At 40.3% G+C, this 14,648-nt stretch overlaps 2 protein-coding genes across 2 annotated transcripts; one reads left to right on the top strand and one right to left on the bottom strand.

Annotated features, from left to right (window-relative positions):
* The first annotated feature begins 210 nt into the window (after positions 1 to 210).
* Positions 211 to 3,312, top strand: elof1 (elongation factor 1). The gene is made up of 5 exons (XM_086184391.1): positions 211 to 436; positions 579 to 645; positions 1,322 to 1,448; positions 1,540 to 1,610; positions 1,984 to 3,312. Exons 3-5 carry the CDS (start codon positions 1,333 to 1,335, stop codon positions 2,046 to 2,048), a joined length of 252 nt encoding a protein of 83 aa, XP_086040517.1. The 5' UTR covers positions 211 to 436; positions 579 to 645; positions 1,322 to 1,332; the 3' UTR covers positions 2,049 to 3,312.
* Positions 3,313 to 3,318: 6 nt separating this feature from the next.
* On the bottom strand, positions 3,319 to 13,589 carry cnn1b (calponin 1, basic, smooth muscle, b). Its single transcript, XM_086184384.1, has 7 exons — positions 13,317 to 13,589; positions 8,093 to 8,214; positions 7,921 to 7,987; positions 6,857 to 6,994; positions 6,466 to 6,582; positions 5,916 to 6,062; positions 3,319 to 5,094 (listed from the first exon to the last, which is right to left on the bottom strand). Exons 1-7 carry the CDS (start codon positions 13,374 to 13,376, stop codon positions 4,849 to 4,851), a joined length of 897 nt encoding a protein of 298 aa, XP_086040510.1. The 5' UTR covers positions 13,377 to 13,589; the 3' UTR covers positions 3,319 to 4,848.
* Positions 13,590 to 14,648: the final 1,059 nt, after the last annotated feature.

Raw genomic sequence — 14,648 nt, 5'->3', positions numbered from 1 at the left:
TGATGTTTATTTTGGAGGGGAGGGGGTTAATAACCCAATTTGGTTAACATTTTCATCATCAGACCTTTTGGGGCCCACCTTGTGGTCAAGGGGCCCTGAGCAGGCGCATTGTTCGTTAGTTCTGTATGTTGCTTTAATGCTGTCAGTTTGCCTGTCTGCATCCCTGCCCGGCAGCAGGATTCTTCCTGTATGGCTTTTTAGTGCTTTATGAAATCATCTGCACGGCAGACATTAAACAGAGATTGAAGAGTGAGAGTAAAAACTCTGAGATGAAAGACAGAGGGTAGATTAGCAGCCCTTTAAGTTGAATTAAGACATCGACGAAAACGTCCTCTAACCGTTTCTTCGAGCAACGTCTAGGCTCCAAAAGGCAGTGCCCCTCGACATATTCGTACTTGTGAGACATTTACTTCTTCATTTACTGGATTTTAATGAGGTATTGCAAATGACGCTTGCACAAAAACCTACATTGGAGGAGGAGTTCAAAACCATCCGGTATTGTATTGGATGCTCGGGGGCGTCCGTCATCCATTTTGAACTAATCAGTAAACACAACGGTCTTTTCTCGAACCAATCAGAGAGGCAGACCCCGAAGGACGCTGCACCGAGCACAGGGATCATCCTCCGCTTCGCAACATCCCTGTGGTAAGACGACCGTTAGCAACATTGTGATCATCCAAACACACAATGCCCCCTCTGAGTGAAACACGTACTTGTTCGTTTTTAATAGCGTTCAGCAAATATCTGGTGAAGTCGTCACCTACATGCTAAGTGTTGTTAGTGAGTTAGCTTGCTCCGATGTAGCAGAAGCTTTTCTTTTTTTTTGGCGCTTTGTTTACATTTTCCATCCACTTCAACCGACCAGAAAAGACATTTTGCTTTAATTTTGCGTGCCTACCTAAACGTATGGTTTCGACCCCCGACTCGTGTTGGGGGAATATTATGCTGAATTTGTGCTGAATGTTGTTTTTAATGTGACACTGAACACTTCAACACGGTGCTCTGCCGTTTCTTTGTTTGGAGTTTTCGAATGAAATGACAGTGGAGTGTGAGGAAGTAATTGTAATTTTAGGGGTTCAAAAGTTCGGATTGTATTGCAGTTTTCGGGTCAAGGTGTTGGTTTTGTTGTTTTGATTCATTACGGAGGAAGTAAATAATCTCCAACAAATGACAGCAAACAGACACACTGACACTGGGCTGAAACAAATGCATTAAAGGGGACTTTTTTTACAGTTTGGTTTTGCATCCCGATTTTCAACACCAGTAGAAATCGACAAATGTATATGTATTCCTTCATTTGTTTTTTTGTTTTCCACTGCAGAGACATTACACATGGGGCGCAGAAAATCAAAGAGGAAACCACCCCCCAAGAAAAAAATGACTGGCAACTTGGACACCCAGTTTACGTGCCCGTTTTGTAACCACGAGAAATCCTGTGATGTAAAAATGTATGTTTCATTCAAAACGAATATTAAAATACATTAATAAGTGACATGCATCCCGAAGAATACAATTGTAATAGATCTCATTCCTTTCCAGGGAACGAGCTCGTAACACAGGAATTATATCATGCAGTGTTTGCCTGGAGGAGTTCCAGACTCCTATAACCTGTATCCTTTAACCATTTGTCATGGTTGGCTTGACTTTCTGTTTGCTCAGGTTGAAGGGTATCTTGAAGTCTTATGAACAAATTTTCATGGAATTTAATGTCGAAATCAAAGTAAAAATGACAAACATTTGTTAGTATTCAAATGTGAAACAAGAACATATTTGAATAGTGGGCAGTTGGTCAGGACACCTCAGGGTTAAAAGTCTCATGATGCACATTTTTCACTGTTTTACAACATTTTACAGTCCATAGGATTCACTTATTCAACAACAAAGTGATAGACTGGAGAATTCTTTCCAGCAGAACTGGCAGTAGAACGGTTCTCGACACTTTGTGTTTGCGTTTGTAATATTCTTTAACTAGTTTTTCACCAGACCTATCCGAGCCTGTGGATGTTTACAGTGACTGGATCGACGCCTGTGAGGCAGCCAATCAGTAGTCACGTTTTCCTGACACACACCTTCTCTTGCACATTACCCACATTCCTCCCACATGATCACTGTGGAAAACTGCTTCTAGTTCATCTTGCACTATGTAGCAAAATATCCACTAACTATAGAAACATCAAGATTTTTCTTGACTTTTCTTCTTCTCTTTCCATGTAAAGTTTAATGTTGCAATGATGCTGGCTTGGCCAGAGCACTGCCATGTTGTTTTGAGTGAAGTGTTTCAATGTGTTTATAATAGTTTTCTTCATATCACAGTTGTACAGAGGTGTATTGCTTACCTGAGGGAACAAAAACTACCCTGTTTTCATTAGGGAAAAAAATTAAAGCCCTGTTTTTTGAATGAAGAGATACCTCATTAATTTGGGACACAAAATACAGTCATTTCTAAAGTAATGAGGTACGTTCACCAGGGAATGGAATCTGCACTAGTTCTCCATTTTGATCAAATTAATGAAGAAAAAAAAGTCACTAAATTAATAAGAGAAGTTTTATTTGGGGAAATATCTGCTTTTTCTAAACCATGAGATTATTTTCTCATGAATTTTTAAATCCTAAACTGAATTAACTGAATCAATTTACATGAAAAAAATGAATGCATTTGTTTTTCTGTAGTGATGACGTACATCTTTCATTTTAAAAAGAAGACAAGAAGTCTTCTGCACCCAGTGGAAACCCATCAGTCCCCTGCATGGAACCTCTGCTGCTAACCCTAATCCTAAATTTGAAGGCATGATTATCGATCGCCTGAGCTAAAAATATGTGGGACATGGTTTTATGTCCATTATTTATTTCCCTACAAAAACTTCATCTCAATCCTGAAAACCTTTTTTTTCATCCTTAATGAACTGAAAATAGGTTTAGTTTTTCCTCGCGTACTCCCTCTATTTGAGTAGATGATGTTTTTATGACATTTTCCTTTTCTTGTTTTGGACCTGTTGGTTTGATCCGTTACCTGATGAAGTTAAAAATTTAAGGTCATAATTGATATTTCCATGACATTCTTGATATATTTTTATTTGTATTCCATGCCCTGCATGGCTGTGAATGTCTTTTTCTTTTATTTAAGATTGTAAAATTGTCCCTGATGCACTGAAATCTTTCCATTGTTTGACATTTTCTTTTACAGCAGAATGTCTTTTGGACAAGCATATACAGTATATTTGTTCTGCTTGATTTTATTACCATGTCTATGTAATTTCTATAACACCACTAATGTGTAATTCACTCCTGTATTTTTGAGATAAAGAAATCAATCAGAACCATCTTTTTTAAGTGTTTTTTTATTGCACAAATGTCATGTTTAGTGAAAGGCAATATAGGAAAGAAGTCAATAAGTTCCCATTCGGCTGAACAATGCTGAAACATAGCCAATGCTGCAAAAGTGAATTTCTATACATGTACTCAACATTGCTATTCTGGGTATTACAGAGTCGTAATGGTGAAAAAGAATGCAATGTAAAAATGTGCCACCCTAATTATGATGACAGGAATGACCAGGAATTTTTAGGACTGAAAATTCAGTAAATGTGCTTTTTCCCACTGTAACGGTCCTGCAACACTAGATGGTACACTAATACATGAGCAGAATCAATGCGGTCTCTTCTGATAAAACAAATGTCTTAATTTGAGCAATTTTCATGCAAATTTAACAGTATAAAATTCATTTTCTCATTTCTTGTTTGAGAAAAATGTTACACAGGAGAAACTTCTATGACTTAAGAGCACTTTTCTAACTTCTAATGTATTTTGCAACAGCTCAAAGTACCTCTACCAGTACATTACATTCAAGATGTGGTGGGGAAGCTTGTGTGTGTGCATGAGCATGATTCACATTCCCAATGGATCTTCATCTACGCTGTTTTCTGCTGCACACAAATTTAAGCCAGGTAAAGTGCAAATGGAGCAACAGTATTAAAGCCGGAGTTCACTGAGGCAAAAGGCAAATAAGACTTAAAAAATAAAATCGAGGCAGAAACACCGGAGGTCAGCTGAATTATCCTATTTCATATGGTATTACACCTTCTGTTGCCTTATACTTCAAAAAAAGAAGAAGCTTTACACCATGTCTGACAGACCCTTTTTTAAATACTTCCTTAATAACCACATTTTCAGAAATGCTGCACATAAATTAGCCCAGTGAAAGGTGGATGTACAAAGATGACTATTAGCACAGTGCCTGTAACACAGAAATGTCTGCATTAAAGCTACATGTCGTCCTACATCATATGCTCTTTTCAGTCACATGACCCAGAGCCTCCAAGGCACTCGCAGGAGTGGACCCTAAGGCCGTGCCACAAAGTGCCAATGAGGATGTGGTCTCTGCTCCAGCTGGGTCAAAGTTCATTAGCACCACCCTTTGAAGAATCCTTTAAATTCTGCTTTTTCAGTGTTCAAACTTGATTTCTAATTGTAACTCAAGTAAAAAAAAAAAAAGATGTAGAAGGAAAAAAAAAATCTATAAATAGCAGAGATCCCTCAATGTCAACTTCTGGGTAATTTTAGCAGAAATTAAATTAATCAGAGGCAAGATATACTTGCTGAAATACAGAAGGTGGCCTCTACATCAAAGTTCTGAAGTAAATTAAAAAAAACATAATTAAAAAATTACTCACGGAAAGCCAAACAATTCCTAAGAGTAAAAATGTTTTTTAAAAAAGAGGGAAGGGAATGAAGACGATAATGACTTCAGATCAGTGTTAAATAACAGTCTGGGAGTTTTGCTCATCACAAAGTCAGCTGTGGTTGGTTGTCTGACGTAAAGCAAAGACGAACGGTGTGGCTGTTTTGTTCTTAGTCAGAGTACTGGTTGTAGCCATCAAACTCCGCCTCACTCCCGTTGTTGTAGAAGGTCTCAGTGGGGTTGGTGCAGTACTTGTTGTCGTAGACTTGGCGGGGAAGGCCGTAGGTGGTCATGCCCTGCTGGGAGGCCACTTTGTTGGTACCCATCTGTAGGGAGATGGTGGTGGTGTCACAGTTCTCCAGCTCCAGCTTCTTGTCAAAGATGTGCCTCCTGGTTCCTGGGGCTGTCATGCCCGACTGAAGGTTAAGGAAAAAAAAAGAAGCAAGATCAAAGCTTGAAAACAAAAGTGAATGCAATTACCCTTTTTCACAGTGATTGTTAATGCTACCGTGTAGGGGGAATTCATGTATCCCAATGAATATGATATTTTCTTATTGTCGAAAAATCAAACTATATGGTCGTCTGAGAACTTTGGCCCTGGCACTTTCTTACTTGCGTCCTGATTACAGTTCTAAGCAGCAAGCTGTGGTGAGTGAGCACACACACTCCTGCAAAAGTTGCTGGGTGTCTTTATTCTGTAGATTGAGGAGGAGAAAGCTGACAATATTTTGAAGGAGCATGCGTGCACTTTGGTGGAAACATCACTTCTGTGTCCATCAGGTGATTTAAAACAAAAGAAGACATACTGCTGTTGTATACACTTACTGATGTTGCTGTGCATCATGTGAATTTAAGACAGTAATTTTGACATGAATAAAATTCTGTTATGTTTATTGTTATTGTCATTGTGGTTTATATGCTGTAACCCCAATGACAATAGTTTAAATCCAGTTTGTAGCTCTCTTCAGGGCTGGATCTCATCAAATGTGTTAAGGTTTGAACAGATGAGATGATTTTGGTTGACCCATGGAGATTACGTCAAAGTGCTAAAAAACATGTTATTTCTTAGTGCCTCCAGGTGGCGCTATGACCAATCTCCTCCCAAATGCAATGGATTCATTCTTGGCCAAATTTGAAGAAACTTAGCCTCATGGTTTTGTGGAATCGTACTATCTGACAGACTAACATGACCATAAACGTCCTTGGTGAAAGTAAGAGACTAAATATCTCTGCTCACCTGGTTGGCTCCTTTGTTGGTACCCATCTGCAGGCTGATAGTAGACTGATCCATGGGGTTGTCCATGCCCATCTTTGAGTCATAGAGATGGCGTCTTGTACCATAAGAGGTCATGCCTTTTTGGCTAGCAAACTTGTTGGTGCCCATCTAGAAAAATTACCAAAATATATAAATATATATGAAAATATGTGAGTTCTGTTCCATCAACGTGGCTTATAGGACCTGAACCATAGCCTTCATGTCCAAGAATTAACCTGCTTCTGACCCAGCGAACTGTCCACCTTATTTTAGCTGTCAATAAATACACTGAATCCATAACCATCAATCATAAATTGATAACATCAAAGAGCACTCCAAAGGGTTCATCACTGATGTTTCTATTCCAATGTTTCCTCAATAGAAAAGCAATAGAAAATGGATGGATGGATGGATGGATGGATGGATGGATGGATGGATGGACGTGTGCTCCTGAGAAGGTGATGTCAGTGTGTGTCCAGCAGGGGGCACTATAGTGGAAATAAATCAAATGAAAGGATTTAGTGGCATTGACCTGCAGGCCGATGATGTTGCGTCCCTCCTTGAGCTTTTCTGGAGCAAAGCGGCGCTGCTGCTTCTCAGCGTACTTCACTCCTAAGTCATATTTGGAGCGGAAACCTTTGGACTTGGCCTGAAGTTGAGAGGGAGAGAGAGATGGCACAGACTGAAAGGAAAATACTGGTAATAGAGTGTATTTTTCATACCCATATTGTTTTTATTATTTATGCCATTGCTGTTGCCATATTGTAGTCGCAGAACACAAAACCTTACATAAAAAGGTTAGTGTTACCAGATGTTGACCGCACCTGATTCTCTCAATCAGTCGAAATCAGTGATGGTTCAAATCTGACTTTAGTCTGCTAGATGACACCGGAGTAAAAATGTGTGCATACAGCTGTCCTCACCATTCCTGCCAGGGCGATGAGTGTGCACTGGACCTGAGTGTGGTTGACATTCTCAAACAGATCATTGGCCTCAAAGATGTCATGCAGCTTCAGGCCATAGTCTGTGATCGCGCGCACAAAATTTCCAATGTTTTCCAGCTGAAGAAGAAAGTGAACAGAGTGAAAAAAGCTAGCAATTAACTAATTGGAGTTGGCATGGTACATTTGCTTTACATGTAGGCCTTACTACAGTAGGTGCTGCAGAGTCAGTTGTGATTTTTTTTCTGGCCTCCACTGTCATTACGGGTTTGTGTTTGTGTCAAAGAATAACTGTAGTATTAAAACTTTCACAGAAATTAATTTGCTGTGTAACCTTAAGAAAAGAGTGCCCAGGGATGATGTAATTTTGTAGGCCAACCCCCAGTAGTCAGTATCACCAAGGGTTCCCTCGACCAAAAACCAATGGGATTTTTCCACTGGTTTGTTTTGTTCGGTGAACAAAACTACGAGCCTTACATGTTGTAGCCAGCAAGATAATCTTCAAAAAAAGAACCACTCTTTTGTGCACAAATGCAGTTGTTGGAAGCGAACATTTAGCTGTGAACAAGATACACAGTATGCACTCAGTATGGAGTGAGGGTAGATACAACTTTCGCTTTGTTTCTACATGACCATATTAAATGTATAAATGATTTCATTATCACTGAATGGAATCAGGAATGATATCTATTTGTCTTGTACAATGTCATTAAGGTTGTAGGTGGTCATGAAATACATCAACAACACAAATCCTTGAACATTTTTCTGCACAATTCCAGGAATTATTTTGTGCAAATAAAAAGGACAATAATTTTATCATCAACAAATTCTAGTAGTATGTCACTGTATTATTTAAGTAAATGGTAGAATCTCCATGGAAACAGCCTAAAACCTTAAAAGTGCCTTCAGCTTTCAATGCTTAATAATGCATTCATAATGTATATTGAAACGGGCTTGACTTGATATGGTGACTACTTTATTTCATGTCAATAAGCCCTGTGCTGATTCAGCAGACTAGCCTCCACATGCACTGGAAAATACATTACCTGGTGCCAGTTTTGACTGGAGTTGTTGATCTTTCTCACAGATCCAGGCTGGAGAACATTAATAAGCCTAAAAAAGAGAGAAATGACTTTAGAGTACTCAAAGTATCTGTTACGGTAATGACACCTCTCTGCTTTCCATTTTTTAGCATCCGCTCAGTGCATCTCCACTCACTCGCACAACAGAACTCCATCCTTCAAACTCTCCATGAAGTTGTCCCCAATCCTTTTGCCAGTAACATCCTGAATCCACAGCCTCAGTTCTTCCTCCTTGTGGGGGTCGTACTTCCCTGCGAGCTGTTGGGGAGATCAGACATGTTTGACTTCTACTCAACAAACCATCCACAACCAAGCCCACACTCCAGTGGCAAACTTTTAGTCCTTTCGGTAAATTTGACAAGAAATAGAGAATGTGGCTCAACCTCATATATCCTCTGGCACTAACTCAGAGTCAAATATTATCCACTTTAATTTGGTTCAGTTTATTCATTTTTAAAAATAAAGTAACTGAGTGTTGTGGGCGGCACTGTCGCCTCACAGCAGGAAGGTTTGAGCCCCGGCTCGGGCACGGGATCTTTCTGTGTGGAGTCTGTGTGTTCTCCCTGTGCCTGCGTGGGTTCCTTCAGTAAATACCCCACTTGTATTTTGCCATGTCCAGCAGCTAAATGAGACATTAAACATGTTGGAAACTGTCTAAGAGTGAAGCTCGTCATGCATTTCTGGTGTAGTTCAGTCACAGCGTAATGTTAGCTCTGTACTTTTAAAGATTGCATTTATCTTTAAAATGATCATTGCAGTGATGTTCATTTGTGCGGACCATCAGGTTGAACACGACATTTTAGGTTTCAGAAACTACAGAGCTTATAGACGGCACTAAAAAGAATCCAAGCAATGACGATGCTAACTTCTCGGTTGTCCTGTGAAAATTCCTGCAGCACTCATTTATTTCCAGTGTTTATTCTATTTGCATGTTATTTCCAAAGCATCCCAAAAGTTTTCTAGAAGAAATGAATAATTTCAATTTTAACCCTCATTCACCTATTTTTCATTCATGTTTGGAAATGTAACACTGTTTGTCCAACTGATTGTTTACATGTAGTCAAATGTAATATTTTTGCATGGTAGGTAGACATGTTGTGGACTGACAGAAAAAATATTAGCACTTTTTTTTTGCTTAAAACACCTTAAAACCTTTTGTGTCCATATGAAATAGTATGCCTTACTGTAACCGTCTTTGGACATCTTACTGTATATTAAAATTAAATGCAATGAAAGGTGGAAAAATGACAGGAGGAAAAATGAAAACGGCCAAAGGACATTCCTGCATGGAAAAACACACTCGCCGTCTCCATGTATTTCCTTATTGGCACAAAGATGCTGCCCTAATAAAGGCGGCGCGCGCACACACGCACACACGCACACACACACACACACACACACACACACACACACACACACACACACACACACACACACACACACACACGTGCCCTTGTCCCCTTTTCCTGCACATTCTGTAGATAAGTCCTCACATTCTGAGATGATCGGCCAACACAAACATGTCTTTCACAGCAGCAGAGTTAGCGGAGCTTCCAGTTCATCACACCAAACTTGGGAGAAACAGCTTCCCCAGATCCTCCCTCCTCTGCCCCTGACTGTCCTTTTCCTCATTGGCCAAGCTCATAGAACTGCCCCCCCCGCCCCCCCCCCCCCCCCCCCCCAGCTTTGCCAGAATCTTCTCTTTTAAAACTCATGCAAATTGGGGCTGATAAAGACAGACAGATAGGTCATGCTTCTAGCTGAAGTCAGCCTGTTTGATGTGACTGAGCTCAGGGAAATATTTTTGTTGTAAAGGCCTGTTCTGATTCATAGCCAAATGAAAGGAAAACACCACCATGGACCAAGGCCAAGGTCAATGTAATAAGCCCTGAGAAATTCATAAAAATGTCCGGATTTGTCTCCCAGATTGTATGTGTCCTTCCTTGGCCCAAGCTATGCTATACAAAAGGGCATGTTAGGTAGCCAGTGGTTGTCAAACTGTGGGTTGGGCCCCTGCACTGGGACATAAGGTAAATCTGAAACAATGAATGGAACAGAAGATGTGTCCTGCTGTAATCTCCGTGGCGGAGGTATGCACTATTGGAGTTCATTTCTTTAATTTCTCAATTTGAAGGACATGTTCCATAAACAAGAAGAAAGAGCAATACAGTGAACATCTTTTGATAAACAAAATATTAATGATGAAAATAGTAATAATAAGTGCTGTGAAGTAAAGAAGTCAGAGCAATAGAAAGTACCGTTTATTTAATGTAACCTTCATTTGTATTTTATTTGGCTTTTATTTATGCAGGTAAAATAAATTGAGAGCCAGTTAGCGTTATCATGATAACCTGGCTAAGAGGTGTCTGCAATAACAAATAATATACTGTATGAATTGTTTCTACAAAACATTGACTCATATCCGCTTTTTGGACTTAAACAACATTTTTGGATTGAGCTGTCAACAGTTTATGTGTGACAAAGAATCCACACCTGCAAGTAGACTTCTGAAAGGATTAAGATTCAGCTGTCTGACTGAAGATGGATGGCCTGTTGGTGCTGCTGGCATGGCTTTGCCTCCACCAATTCATCAGACTTGCTCCTGTCCACCTGTGTTCTGTCAGAACAGTGTTATGTCATTCTTGACTCTGATATAAACTGTTTAGACTACAGACACGTTCTTAAGTTCCAAGCTGGTCACTCCTTAAAAGGCCATCAGATTATGCCGTCAGTCTTTCTGCAGCATCTCTGCTCCAGCTGAGGTCATGGCTGTGATACCCCCCTCCTTTACTATACAGAGGACTGAAAAACCTGACTCACCGAAATGTCGAGATGGCAGCAATAACAGCTAAACTTGTGCCAGAACCTGAGACCTCCATTTTGGACTGTGAATTGACTGACTGAATAACAGCAATGACAAGAATGTGGGTTACACTCAGTGAAAGATGAAAGCGCTGGTGAGAGATGCCACCATTGAGGGAAGAGGCGACGTTACTGCAGCAGCACAATGGTATTGATGATCTGGGTGTTGGAATAGTCACAGTTTGACCTTTAGCTTACTTAACACAAGCTGCCACAATTCGTCGCGGTGTAAAAATTGTACAAACTGCACAAACTGTTACAGTAGTACCTGACAGTATGGCTATGGAGCCCTGGAGTGGATGTCCATTTTGTTTTCAGTTTTTGTTGGCATAAAGAGAAAAATATTTTGAGGTGCTGAGGTATAACTCTCATTATTGTTATTTGGAGGCCACAATATATAACTTGTCCCCTCAGTTCTGTTACTTTGAGGCAACAAAATGTAACTTTTCCCCATAATTTCATTTATTTTCAGGCCACAATGTGTAACCTCTTCCCTCAATGTAGTTATTTGAGGCTATCATGTATAACCTGTTGCTGTGGCTACAAGATCTAACTATGATGAAAAATAAGAGGTATAATATAATATAACTCCATGGCAAATCCAGAGCTCCGGCAGGTATAACAGGCAGTATGCAGAGAGCTCCGGTGCTGGAATCTGATCATGCATATGTATGACTTCCTTTCAAACTGCACTCATTTGTGGAATGTTGCTACTCCACCTCCAGTAAATCAATATTTGACTTCATTTGCTTCATTTGACAATTTATGTTTGCTCACGACATTTCGTTTCACGACACAACCAGTGCTCTTTTCTTTCTTTCCTAAAACTTTAAAGAGAACCTCTTGTATTTGTGCTTTCAGAACACATTCATTTCCATAATGAGCTGACCAAACACGACTGGTTTTTGATGTCCAATATTTTATAACCAGGGAAACGACCAAAATATCAGCATATATTTGGTCCGATAGCTGTTATTAATAAGCCGAGTTTTGCTCAACAGGCTTCTTCTATGCTCATCATTCATGGTGAGGAAACAAAATATAAATACATTATTAATGTGCTTTGCCAAAGGCTTTGTAAATAAAGGAAATATGTTATTATTTTAAGGAGTTGTAGAATATTGGCAAATTGGCAAAACAATTCATTATACATCTCTATTTACAACCGACGTAGGCAGTGGCCGACATGATCTGTATAAACACAAGTTGATGTACTCCGATTTTTCCATAAACAGACTCATAAATCTTATATTCATCACATTGCTTCCTGAAACACTTGACACAGTTGTATTTTAAAATGACCACTACCTGCAATACCAGTGGTGTGCTTATCTTAATCAGCAAAAACAATGATCCAAAGTAATAAAACACAGTAAGAGTGACAGGTGCCACTCTACTCACATTAAATCTGATATTCTACTAATGTATCTTTACTGCTAAGACTTAGCATTAATTGCAAGGACTAGCATTGTTTGTATGTGATGTTTTTCCATGTTGGAGTGAGTAAATGATGTGAAGACTTCCTCCACCGCTGACTCCATATTGCTCCTCCACTTACAACCACATAACTTTTTTTTAACTTTATGTCACGTAGAGTTGCAAGTGAAGGAAGGGAAAGAACTGAATAAGGTTCTCTTCTCAAGTGATGCCCTGACCTCACATTATCACACACACCAGGATCTACTTCCAGTGCCAGAACTACCACGTTCCTCATCGTGTGATCTATGAGCAAAAGGCAGCAGCGTGACACTCAAGCTGTTTCCCAACTTTCAATCTAAGATGTGAGGGTCGCAAATGTTGCCCCGGTAGAAAACTCCAACCAGCACGTATGAGCCCGCACAGCATCACACTGGCTCTAAACCAGGGGGCATCCATTTAGCATAGAGGCTCGCTACAAGCAAAACACACCTGTTGAAATTCGTAATAACTGAAATAGTCTGGGATACGCCAAGTTTATTTAAGATTTCTTAAAATAAAATTATTATTATTCCAACTATCTATTCATTATCTATTCGTTGAGGGTCGCGGGTGGGGGTGGGGGTGTTCTCGAGCTTATACCAGCTGACATTGGGCTACAGGAGTACGCACGGGACGGGTCGCTAGTCCGCAGCAGGGCAATCAGTATCCTCCTCAAGGATACTCCGACGCGGTCACGGGGGGAAGTGAGCATCGAACCAACGACGCAACGGTTGCTAGACGGCCACTCTACCTCTGAGCCTTGCTGCCATTATTACTATAACGAATAAACGAGGAATTTGATCTCACTGAAATGCTAAATGATTCAGTCTCGGTGACTCTTACTAGACAGCTTTTGCAATGATATAATCCCAGTGGGAGTAGCTAGAAAGAGATGAAAGCATCCCTTCTAGTGCCAGTGGTCCCTCACGGCCCCTCGGACGGCTGCCTGACCTCATTTCAGGAATGAACGGCCCATCTCAAATGTCATAACTTCAAATTGAAAGAGTACTGCTGACAAGAACCGCAAGATTTATTCCTACCTTACTCTTGACCTCGGCAGAAAGTCCGAAGGCTGGGCCGCTCTTGAAATGTGTTGACATCCTCTTCTTCTGTTTATGTACAGTGAGCGCTTTAAAAATGGAGGAGCAGGTAACAGCTGTGTGTCCGGGGCAGGGAACCGAGTAGAAAACGCCCCAACAAAATCACGGGTATCTTCTTTTCTCCTTTCCCTCGTAGTCCTGCGCGGACCTGCTGCTGGTGGAGTGATTGGACAACTTTTCGACACAATTCTGAATCTTTTTTAAACTCTTCCCATATGTGTGCTGTGTGATTGGCCGCGGCCGCCGTCCAATCCTTGCACAGCCTCCTCGTCGAGGGGAGTGATGTCACCGCTAGGGTATTCGATGGAATCGGTGTCACTTTTTCCACCTTCGGGCGAGTCGGGGATGGTTGATGGGATGCGCTTAGCCGAAGTTATGTCATTGTCATGTTCGATTATCAGTCCCAGCATGTCAGGATGTCTCTGGTCAGGACGATGCCAAACGTGTTCCTCCGTTTTTCGAGAAGTTCAACTGCATGCAGAACCTAATGAAACAATTACTTTAACAGAACATAACAGAAGTTAGTTATCGCTTAGTTGATTACTGAATAACCATTACATAAACATTTATCTGCCATAATTAACCATTTTCCCAATAATTTACTAGCCCTTAACCAGCCATAATAGCTCTTTGTGACGCTTATTATAGGGAACACTTCCCCCTGACCCAGCCCAGACTCTCCCAATTTTTTCTGAGACTTGAAGAGTTAACATAAACACCATAAGTAAATGATTGTTGGACACATTTATTAATTAATGGTTAATATAGCATCACTAACAGTTAACTAAGCACTGACAAACCACTATTATTGTGCTCTTATTGTAAAGTGTTACCAGATATGATATTTGACCTGGAAACATTTGTCCCCATTCATTAAACGTTGTTATGCAAACAAAAAAGTCTGATGGCTTCTTCTCATCTGCATACATCTTGTAACTGCCAATCATTCATGCTGGCAAAGATTTTCATGTTACAAGAGGAACACAACTGATGCCAGAAACAAAGGTCAAATAGTGATTAGGCTTTGCTTGTCAGACTAAAAGTGAGGGCTAAAAAAAGGTCCTGTTAAAGTACAATTTGTGTATGAGAACATGGAAATCACATGGCCATGATCTGTGGGCTGATAGAGGTGAATGAATTCAAACCACGCCGCTGTAGCCATATGTTTCCTACTCCACTCAGGTTGATTGACTCAGGTATATTCATGTTACATTACTCTAAAAGGTAGAATTCGTTGACATGTCTCAATATACTTTCAGCTCCATCTAAACC

The sequence above is a fragment of the Aulostomus chinensis genome, chromosome 18, assembly GCF_037954235.1.
Source record: "Aulostomus chinensis isolate RoL2024-O1b breed Wild chromosome 18, RoL_Achi_v1.0, whole genome shotgun sequence".
NCBI classification, from domain to species: Eukaryota; Metazoa; Chordata; class Actinopteri; order Syngnathiformes; family Aulostomidae; genus Aulostomus; species Aulostomus chinensis.
This window is presented reverse-complemented; position numbering and strand designations above follow the sequence as displayed.

Excerpts from the sequence above, each read along its gene's own strand:
- cnn1b (XM_086184384.1), bottom strand. The coding sequence starts at position 13,376 with ATGTCAACACATTTCAAGAGCGGCCCAGCCTTCGGACTTTCTGCCGAG. Across the intron at positions 7,988-8,092 it reads GATGGAGTTCTGTTGTGCGA|GCTTATTAATGTTCTCCAGC; the intron begins GTGAGTGGAGAT and ends TCTCTTTTTTAG. Across the intron at positions 6,063-6,465 it reads GCAACATCATCGGCCTGCAG|ATGGGCACCAACAAGTTTGC; the intron begins GTCAATGCCACT and ends TAATTTTTCTAG.
- elof1 (XM_086184391.1), top strand. The coding sequence starts at position 1,333 with ATGGGGCGCAGAAAATCAAAGAGGAAACCACCCCCCAAGAAAAAAATG. Across the intron at positions 1,449-1,539 it reads AAATCCTGTGATGTAAAAAT|GGAACGAGCTCGTAACACAG; the intron begins GTATGTTTCATT and ends ATTCCTTTCCAG. Across the intron at positions 1,611-1,983 it reads GTTCCAGACTCCTATAACCT|ACCTATCCGAGCCTGTGGAT; the intron begins GTATCCTTTAAC and ends GTTTTTCACCAG.